This window comes from Crocuta crocuta, unplaced genomic scaffold (genome assembly GCF_008692635.1).
Source record: "Crocuta crocuta isolate KB4526 unplaced genomic scaffold, BGI_CrCroc_1.0 scaffold28, whole genome shotgun sequence".
Taxonomy (NCBI): domain Eukaryota; kingdom Metazoa; phylum Chordata; class Mammalia; order Carnivora; family Hyaenidae; genus Crocuta; species Crocuta crocuta.
The window spans coordinates 2738670-2749519 of record NW_027533256.1 but is presented as its reverse complement, the minus strand read 5'-3'; the positions used below and the strand labels follow the sequence as shown (position 1 = coordinate 2749519).

General features: G+C 45.3%; 1 protein-coding gene across 1 annotated transcript; it reads right to left on the bottom strand.

The window, feature by feature from the left end:
• Positions 1 to 1270: 1270 nt before the first annotated feature.
• DYDC2 (DPY30 domain containing 2) lies at positions 1271 to 7050 on the bottom strand. Its single transcript, XM_077746440.1, is given in 4 exon segments — positions 1271 to 1787; positions 6062 to 6184; positions 6541 to 6697; positions 6867 to 7050. Coding segments are annotated over 4 exon segments (540 nt in total). The 5' UTR covers positions 6869 to 7050; the 3' UTR covers positions 1271 to 1529.
• Positions 7051 to 10850: the final 3800 nt, after the last annotated feature.

Here is a 10850-nt window from a genome sequence, read left to right as displayed (position 1 = left end):
TTGAGAGAGAGAGAGAGAAAGAGAGAGTGTGCGTGTGTGTGAGTGGGGGAGGGGCAAAGAGAGAGGAAGACACCAAACCCCAAGCAGAGACTCTGAATTAGGCTCCAGGCTCTGTCAGTGCTGAGCCCCTCGGGGGGGCTCAAACTCACGAACTGTGAGATCATGACCTGGGCCAAAGTCAACTGCTTAACCAACTGAGCCACCCAGGTGCCCACAAATATCTTTAGATTTATCAATCTATAGATCTACCAGCAGAGATGTTCTAAGATATGTGTACAAGAAAGTTCATTGTAATGACTTTTTGGTAACAAAATAACAACAAAAAGCCAAATTTGGAAACAGTGCAAAAAAACAGTGGTAGAGACTGATTACATTTTTATTGCCCAGTAACATGATCAAATACGGGGGCTAAATAATGGTCAAAGGCGAAAGTACGGGATCCCTTAAAGTAGACAAAAGTTACAACTCACCTCACTCGGGCTGTGATGTCTGAGAGACAGCCGTTCTCAGGCAGGGGACTTCACCCTTCCCCTGGGGGCTGCAGATACCACCACATCCACCACGGATTGCACTGGGTCCTCTACAAAGCTCTCTTTTCTTCTGTGTATGGGTTTTTGGATCCTCTGGCTTTTCCCAGCCACTCTGGAAAGTGTGGCTGCACGCCTACCCACCAGGTGCAAATCTGAAGTAATGACCTCACCACCTGCTTTACTCAAAGACTGAGTAGGTCAAGGCCACTCACATTTCCCAGGTTTGCCCTCTGTGATAATGCCTGACTCCATTTTTTGGCGTCTGACTGCTGACAGCTTTTAGGTGTCAACTGTCCCTCTTCCCCACTGCGCCCCATATCTGGGCACACTGATAAACTCAGGTGCTCCCAGCTTGGGCACAGCGGGAGTTTCAAGCCACGCAAGCCTCTCCCAAGGGCGGGTGCTTCCTACTGGGGCCCACTCTTAACTATGCGAACCCCAAGCCAGTGTCCCTGGGTTATCTCAAGCCATTTTCAAATCAAAGTGGGAAGGCTGTTCCTTTCCATTCTATACCCTCTGGGTGTGTGTGGCCACACTGAGCTCACTGTCACTGGAGCTGTTTTAAATACCTGTTGTCTGTGACACAGGGACTCTCTAGGACATGTGTGAACACTCGGGGACTCGGGAACCTGGCTGCAAAATTCATCTAAAGTCAAGACACGAACACATGAAACGGATGTTTTTAATGTCTAATCTAAAAGATAATAATCAATCTATCAATCAATCAAGAGGAAAAAGTCTTTTGGTTACTTATTTGAAATCCTTATGAGTTTATTTTATCCTCTCAGCAGTTGAAATGTTTACCTGATTAAGGGCTCTTCATGGCCATCAGAACAGAACTTTGGCTGGAGAGTCCCTGTAAGGCACCTCCTTCCACAGCCCCTCAAATTTTGCTTTAATCCACAGAGTCACTGTCTTCAGGTCAGAGCCCTAGGTGGCCCTTTCCTCAACTTGCAGCTTTGAGAGAAGCATCAGGAGAATCAGCCACCTCTTGATCACTTAAGGAGATGTGGAGCCAGGATGCATTCTGGAAGCAATTTCATGCTGAAAAGCCTCGGAATGTATTTCTTGTAGAGTTTCGACACTGCAGTCAGCCTGGCCAGACGTCTGTCAAGAAGGACTCTATTGAGGCATTCCTGGAATCGTACTAGAAGCACCTGGCAAAGACTCTGGCTTCAAGGCATCCTTCTCAAGGGGTTTTGTGTTCTCTCGTATGAATACAGGCTTCATTGTGGAACTAGCTAGTGATATCAGTGGCTGAACAAAACAAAGCAGCAAAAGAGTTCATTAGCAAAGACAGAAACACACTAAGGATGCCAAGAACACAACACTGCCATTTTCCTGCCCGAGACTAATAACAAAATTAAACAGATCTGCTCTCGCAAAGCATAAAACAAATCAGATGGGATCGGGATGATTCACTGAAAATTTTACTGCCTGCCAGAACAAAACTCAACACTATTGACAGGAAAGCTACATAATCCAGGCTCCCTGCAAAGTATCATCTACAATGTTCAGCACATAAGTAATAATTACTAGACATACATACCATAATCTAGGAAAAACGTATGTCATAGAAAGAGACTTTAAAATGACAAAGATCATAGAATTGGCATACCAGGGTTTAAAACACTTATCACAGGGGCGCCTGGGTGGCTCAGTCTGTTAAGCGTCTGACTTCAGTTCAGGTTATGAACTTGCGGTTCCTGAGTTCGAGCCCCGTGTCGGGCTCTGTGCTGACAGCTCAGAGCCTGGGGCCTGCTTCAGATTCTGTCTCTCCCTCTCTCTTTGTCCTCCCCTCCTTGTGCTCTGTCTCTCTCTCCCTCAAAAATAAACAAGGTTTAAATGAAAAAAATAATAAAATAAAACACTTATCATAAATGTTTTTAAAAATTTAAAGAAGTAGCGTTCCCGGGTAGCTCAGTTAAGCATCTGACTTTGGTTCAGGTCATGATCTCACCATTCGTAGGTTTGAGCTCCGCACTGGGCTCTGCGTTGTCAGTGCAGAGCCTACCTCAGATCCTCTGTCTCCCCACCCCTCCGCTGTTCGCATGTGCTCTCCCTCTCAAAAGTAAACAAATTTAAAAAATGTAAAGGAGAAAAAAATTTCACAGAGAGTGAAAAAATAAGGTAGAGGAGAAGAGAAAATGGAAGTTATAGAAAGGAACCAGACAGAAATTTTAGAATTGAAAAGGACAATATCCAAAATGTAAAAATTTACTGAATCCCTAAATGGGATCGTGGACATTACAAGAGAAAAGGTCCATACACTTGAAGACAGATAATAGAAGTGACCAAAAATGAAGCACAAAGTAAAAAGATTGAAAAAATGAATTCAGTCTCAGTGGCCTATGACACAGCATCAAGCAGTCTAGTATCTATGTGGTTGTAGTCCCATGAGATCTGAAAGACCCTTCTAACTTCAAAGTGCTATGCGTCTACACAGCAAGTCTATGCTTTTTGTTTTTGGTTTTTAGAGAGAGAAAGCATGGAGGGGGGAGAGGAGCAGAGGGAGAGAGAGACAGAGAGACAGAGAGAGACAGAGAGAATCTTTTTTTTTTTAATGTTTTATTTATTTCTAGGAGAGAGAGAGACAGCGTGAGCAGGGGAGGATCAGAGAGAGAGGGAGTCACAGACTGAAACAGGCTCCAGGCTCTGAGCTGGCAGTCAGCACAGAGCCCGACGCGGGACTCGAACCCACGAACCGCGAGATCATGACCTAAGCGAAAGTCGGACGCTTAACTGACTAAGCCACCCAGGCGCCCTGAGAATCTTTTTTTTTTTAATGTTCATTTACTTTGAGAGAGAGAGAGGTGCGAGCAGGGGAGGGGGAGAGAGAGAGAGAAAGAGAGAGGAAAAAGGTTTCCAAGCAGCACAGAGCCCATCACAGGGGTCTATTCCACAAACTGTGAGATCATGACCTGAGCCGAAATCAAGAGTCAGGCTCAACCGACTGAGCCACCCAGGCACCCCGCAAATCTATGTATTGATTCCATAAAAATGTACTTATAAAACATTTGTATGGCCACATCTTTATAAACAAAGGGATTGTTTTCAAACTTAGAAACAGAATTATGGTTCACTTACTCAAAACTACCTCAGCTTAATGAAGAGAAATATGAGGGCAACTTTTGCTAGCTTTCTCTTAGGCCTGACTTAAATACAACCTCCTCTTGCTATCTCTTCTTGATTGCTATGGTTGGCTATGATGTCAACCACACAGTGCTGCCTGTACTCCTCTTTTTCATGTGTCCACGAGACCAGTAGTATTCAATCTGGGGTACCCAATGACTCTCTAAGGTATATGCAAGCAATGATGGTTTTCAGATACTAAGGAAAATTTTGCAAAGCTTTGAGTGTATCCACCAAAGGCCATCGGCACGCCTGCTGAAATCTTATTCCACCATCCAGGGCCTATGTGAGACCAGACTTCATAGTACTAGTGACTCAAAATTTGATAATGACCAGTAGCCAGGAATAGTCCGCCATTTGCCTTGAGCCGATGAGAAATAAAAATTTCGAATCTCATCTTACTTGAGGTATCTCTACGTCTCCGCCCTCTACCTGGCTCTTTTCAATTTATACTCTGAGAGTAACTTGACGTGAACGACGTGGCCCATCAAGGGAAGCTTTGTTTTAAGATCATTGTTGGGTCTATTTCCTTCTAACAAAGGGCATTGATTTCCATGACCACAATTTGCACATGCCGTCTTCCTCGAAAAAACTTGGCACTTAGTGCAGGCGTTCGTGCTGGCTCTCCTGCCCATCTTCCTTCACAACTGCCTTTGTCTCACACTCGGTGAAAGAATAGCTTACCTTTTACTCATCTAAATCTTGCAAGGAATATTGCTACAGGGTGTAAGAGTTCCTGGGTACAACACAATGGGACAATTCAAATCTTTCATGGCAGCAAAGTGTTCTTTAATAAAGTTGTGAAACCAGGGTGGAGTCTTGGAAGTCTTTCCCTCCCTTATATGTTTCTATTTCTATTAACAGTGAAGTGTGATGTTAGAAAAGTAGGGGAGGGGGCAGTAAGGGGATGACAACTTCGGCTTCACAACTTCCCCTCTACCGTCTCCCAGCAACTGAGCAAAGAATGAAATGTTCCCAGGGCCTGGGTGGCTCAGTCAGTCAAGTGTCGGTTCTTGACTTTGGCTCAGGTCATGATCTCACAGTCTGTGAGTTTGAGCCCCACATCGGGCTCTGTGCTGACTGCACGTGAAGCCTGCTTGGGGATTCTCTCTCTCTCTCTCTCTCTCTCTCTCCCTCCTTCTCTCTGCCCCTTCCCCACTTGTGTGGTCTGTTCTCTGTCAAAATAAATAAATAAACTTTAAAAACTTAAAAAAAAAAAAGAATGAATGAATGAAAAGTTCCCAAGCGAGAGTTCCTTTGGACTATTGTCAAACAGTAGGATGAAACTACCTATCTTTTGACTTGATTTACTTTTAAAACCTCCAGACTTAAAAAAATAAATCTATTGATGATGACGAGAGCTAAGTGTATGTAAGCTAAGTAGCTTCATGTCTCTTCATTAAAGGTGGCTTTGGAAACTAGCAAAAACAAGTGAATTGTACAAAACTACACTGAAGATTTTAACACACAGGAATATGGTGAGAGGTGGAAGGATGTCAGATATCAAGCCCAGGAAGTCAATTTCCTATCTGGGTCTCATGAACTTTGTAGAAAGCGCAAAACCAGCACAAGGTGTTTTTTCAGAAAATTGTGGCAGAAATCTCAGGAGATAAAAGATATGCCTGTCAGACTAGTGTACACACAGCAGTTTCCCACTGCGAGAAGGTAATAATTTATGAGCAGTATCACAGCATCACAGAGAAGGCATCTGTGATTTGATACGTAAATAAGTAGTGCACAGCAAATAAAATACTTAAGTAAATAGTATATAATAAAAAAAATAATACACTTGAAATATATACGGATAACCACATTTGGTTTCTGGAATGCAGAATAATTCTTGAAAAAGGTTCAAAGGATCTTGTAAGGAAATATATTTGTTTCAAGTGACAGCAAATTTGTTTTTAAATCTGATTTTCTTTTTTTAAAATTTTTTAATGTTTATTTATTTTTGAGACAGAGAGAGACAGAGCACGAGCTGGGGAGGGGCAAAGAGAGAGGGAGACACAGAATCTGAAACAGACTCCAAGCTCTGAGCTAGCTGTCAGCACAGAGCCTGATGCAGGGTTCAAACCCACGGACTGCAAGATCACGACGTGAGCCAAAGTCAGAAGCTTAACCGACTGAGCCACCCAGGCGCCCCTAAATCTTATTTTCTAAAACCAGTAACATTGCAGGTATTTCTTGAAACCTAAAATGGAATTGCCTTGAAACATTTTCTTTTTTCGTCGACAAGGATGGCGAATAAGACTGGTTTATATATAAACATATGAGTAAGGAGGGAGGGGTAGGCTTACAGGAGCCTCGATGCACTGCCCGGGGGCCTAGCGGACTTGGGGCTTTCCAGGCATCCATCCCTGGGCCGCGGAGGCGCCCGCTGCTGGGTTCCTCCTCCCTACCTGGTGACACTTTTCATACGTCTGTCGAATCTGACTCTCTTCTTGCTTCAGCAGTTCTGTCATTTTGGCCTTTTTGAGGCTATTCTCATATTCTGCCTTCTGCTGGGACTTCTCTCCGCTACCCTGCGCTGATACGGGAGCTGAATCAGGTCAGCCCCTGGGAAGCCTGTGTGGACGGGCCTGGCCTCGCTGGGACAGACCACAGACCCGGGCCCTGTCAGCCTTCTGAACTTGCTCCCGCAGCTAGCTTTTGCCCGCGAGTACCTCCAAATCTACCAATGCCACAGCCCCTCTGAGTCGGAGTCCCTCTTCCGCCCCCACACTCCCCAGACGTCAAGAATATCTGGGCCTAACGCGATCTCCAAAGCGGAGTAAACCAACACACCTTTCGGGCTAGCTCTGGGATCCCGCTTTGGATTTCAAATTACAGCGAGGAAGCTGAGAAGCCCTCCCCAAGCCGACTCCATGCACACACACACCTCTTCCTTTGCTTTAGACGTTTTCCTGTAATGATAAAGCCAGTGAGCCAGGTACTCTATAGGGTCACCGGGCCGAGCCTTCGCCACCTCTGCCAGTGCCTGGCCCAGGCAGCTGCCAAAGCACCTCTTCAGGTAATCCGTTTCCATCCTCGTGGGCCTGGGAAACAGCCAAGCAGAGTCACGCGACTTTGAGAATCGAATCTGATTTTAACAATAGACACATTCTTCTAATCAATTCGGATTCATTTCAGGATAACTATGAGGTACTTTGGGATGCCGCCCTTCCCAAAAGAACCAACAAATACATACTTGCCTATTGCTCTTACATTCAAAAGGACTTTTTTAAAAGCTCTCTAGCTGTCATAGGTCAAATAACAGGTCCTGGCGGTCATCAGGCCTGATAGGAGCTCGATATATTGGTGATTATGGGAGGCTAAGGTCTCCATTTACCCACACATCTCTGCCCTTGAGGGAGGAAATACTTGAGCAGGGAGGAGGCCCCAGAGGGGCTCTAAGGACCCCGCAAGCTGTGCTATTGTGAGGTTGGAAGTTACAGTCATCTGTGACATAGATAAGATGGGCTTATGTATTTCATAAGGGACCACTGGGAAGCCCTGGGGAGGAGGAGGAGGAAGAATGACAGGTGCCATAGCTTCCCAAGGTCAGGGGCCCTGCCAGCACTTAACACAACATTCTGCTGTCTAGTGCTCAAGCAAGAAACTGTATGAGGTCGAGCTAATGCCCTGGTATTTACTATCAGTCAGATTTCAAGAGCCGGGGGCAATGTAGGCTGAGTTAGACCGTACGTTAGAGATGGCGGTGTAGTGCAGCAGTCTGAACACAGACTTCAGGAGCAGACAGACCAAGTTCCGGTCCCGGCGCTGCTATTTATTGGCTGTGTGATCTTCCACAAGTCACCCAGTCTCTCTGAACCTCGGTTTTCTCATCTGTAAAACAGAGTAATAAATATATGTGCCTCATAATTGTGGAGATTAAAAGAGATAATAAATACATGTAAGGCACTTAGCCTGGCACATAGCGCTTAATAAATATTAGCTATTACAGCGGGAGATTGTCACATGAGACAGACTGACACCTGGCCTATTTCTGACCAACTCCGTATTTCTGAAGTTTACATGTTTTATGTCCCAAAGAGCTAATAATAAAGTAATGTTTTTTTATTTTTTAAAATGTTTCATTTATTTTTGAGAGACAGAGTAAGAGCAGGGGAAAAGCAGAGAGAGAGAGGGAGACACAGAATCGGAAGCAGGCTCCAGACTCTGAGCGGTCAGAACCATGAGACATGACCTGAACCAAAGTGGGATACTTAACCGACTGAGCTCCCCATGCAACCCCTAAAGTGAATAAAGGCTCAATTCATCTTAACATTCTCTGGATGTTTTTTAGTTTAAGGAAATAAAGGTAGATATATATATATAGAGAGAGAGAGAGAGAGANTCCCTAGCTCTTTCCACTGAAAAAGCCTAGAAGCAAAAACACTTCAGAAGAGCAATCAGGGTTCTTTGGAGAAATGACTAATTCCAAGGTTGGGACAGCAAAATTCCAAGAAGCCTCAAATATTTTCTTGTCCCAGAAAGCAGTAAAATGCTAGAAAATAAATGGTTAAAGACACAGGGGCAAGCTGGAAGGGGGCTGCTACTAGCCCAATCTGGGGCAATTAGACCATCAAAATAAATAATGACTGTAATGGATTATAATGAATTGGGAAAAATTAAAAATCTGTGGATCAACAGAAGAAAAAATTGGTTAAGTAAGGGAATGGAAGAGAAGGCAAGTTTTTTTTTTTAAAAACATTTATTTTATATTTAGAGAAAGAGAACTACGCTCGTGTGTGAGCAGGGTGGGGGCAGAGAGAAGTGGAGAGAGAGAATCCCAAGCAGGCTCTACGCTGTCAGCACAGAGCCCAAGAGAAAATGACCTGAGCTGAAACCAAGAGTCAGTCACTTAAACTGAGCCACCCAGGCGACCTGAGATAAGGCAAATTCTAAAAGTAGAATGTCCACTAATAAATACAGAAGGAATAATGGAGTTTAAAAAAAAAATCAACATTTGGGGGGGTGGGGCTCGGTGACTCAGTTGGTTAAGCATCCAACTTCGGCTCAGGTCACCATCTCACAGCTCGTGAGTTCGAGCCCTGCATCGGGCTCTGCGTTGACAGCTCAGAGCCTGGAGCCTGCTTCGGATTCTGTCTGTCTCTCTCTCTATCCCACCCTACCTGCACTCTGCCTCTCAAAAATGAATAAATGTTAAAAAAAAAAATTCAACATTACCATCAGAGTATAACTGCATCAAGCCGGAATCATCAGTGAGTGCTAAAACTCAGTGAATATTTGATAAATAGAATATTCCTATGGTCTCCAAGTTTCTCCTCACAATTTGTGTATTAATTCCAAAAGGAAATACAAGAAATTTACAGTGATGAGACCCACCCAATACAACCTTAATCAAACGACATAAGTAAACATCCCTAATAAAGGGAAAAAGTGACATCACCTGATGCGGTGCACTTCTCAGTGGGATAAAATACATTTCCGTGGATTCCTGCCCCAAATGCAAAACTCAAATTGAATTGAGGAAATAACCAACAAAGCCAAATGGAGAGACAGTCTGCAACTGACCTTTACTCTTATAAATGTCAAAGTCATGAAAGACAAAGAAAAGAGGCGGAACCATTCCAGAGCAAAGGAGCCTAATGAGTCCTAACAACTGCACCGAACACATGGTTCTGGATTGAGTCTGAACCAAACAAACAGAATTTCATAAAGTGTTGTTGGGGAAACTGAATGTGAATTGGACATTGCACGATAAAAGCGTATCAAGGTTAAATTTCCTGGTTTGGGTCATTGACATACGAGTAAGAAAATGCGCCTTTTGTTAGGAAGTAGACAGTGAAGTAGGGCTTGAATAATGGCTCCCTGAAGCGTCTAAGTCCTAGTACCAGGAACCTATGAAATAGGTTACCTTATATGGCATAAGGGCCTTTGCAGGTGTGATGAAGTTAAGGACTTTGACTTGGGAAGACGATACTGGATTATCTAGTAGGCACACTGTAATCCCAAGGGTCTTTACGATAGGGACACAGTAAGGTCAGACAGGGAACACGGTGTGACAGCAGAAGTTGAGGGCAAAAAGATGTGATTCGTGAGCCAAGGAGTGTGGGTGGCCCGTGAAGCTGGAAAAGGCAAGGAAACCGACTCTCCCCTGGAGCTGCAGAAAGAGCCAGCTCTGTGGACACTAGCTTTAGCCCTCCACAACCAATTGTGGATTCTGGCTTCAAAAACTCTAAATAAATGTTTAAAGCTACTAAGTTAGGGATACTGGTGGAAGGTGGGGGTGGGGGTGCGGGGTGGTCAACTGCTAATCTGTGGCCCACCTGACCCACTGCACTTGGAGAAGCAATCTTCTACATCCCTTGTGGTCCATGATCTGCAGGCGGGCATCACCTGGAGGCTCATCGAAATGCAGATTCTCAGGTCCCCACCCCATACCCCCATATTCACAGGCTGCATTTTAACAAAATCCCCAGGGGATTCAGTTACAGCCCTACTCTGCCTTTACTACTGGAGGCCTGCCAGCGGCCGAATCACCAACCCTGCATGCCGGGGACACTCCCCACGGGAAAGGTGTGGCAAACCCTTTCCGGAGTAAGGGTCTGCTCTAAACTGCACCTTTCCAACACTGGTCTCAATGAAATATGTGACCTGACAGTGACAAGGACTTGACGCAAAGGCAGTAGAGCCAGAATAACAGAGGCCTGGAGAGGGAGAGGGAGAGGGCAAAGAGATGCCTTTAACAGCCTTTCCTCCACAAACGCAGGGCACGCTTCCCAAGCAGGCAGGGGCTATTTTTCCCGGAGCTGCTCTGAGGGTCTGCTTACACTGCTCCTCCTTGCTCACGGCCTCAACCAACGTTTCGTGAGGCTTCCCCTGCCCAGCAGTGCCCAACTGCTAAATTAAAACAGAATTTGGGAGATGCTAGCACAGTGCTGTGCCCAAACCACCAGGCCAGGGAAGACTGCAATGGCTGTGGCTGGGCAGGGGTCCGACGGCTTGCTGGTTCTGAAAGGAGCCAAGCAGAGGTCATCGGCAATTGGCAATCGCAAAGGTGAGAAGCTGTGAAAATATCGGGCCATTACTACCGAAATTGTCTCCTCTGGCCTGGTGGGGGGTGGGGCGGGGGGGTGCTGGCTGTGGGTGTTTCCCGCCCTTGGTGGACAGGTGTCTCCTAGAGAGCGGCGGGCAGGGCCCTCCTTTGGGCCTCCAGCTCCTCCCAGCCTTCAGGTTGCAAAG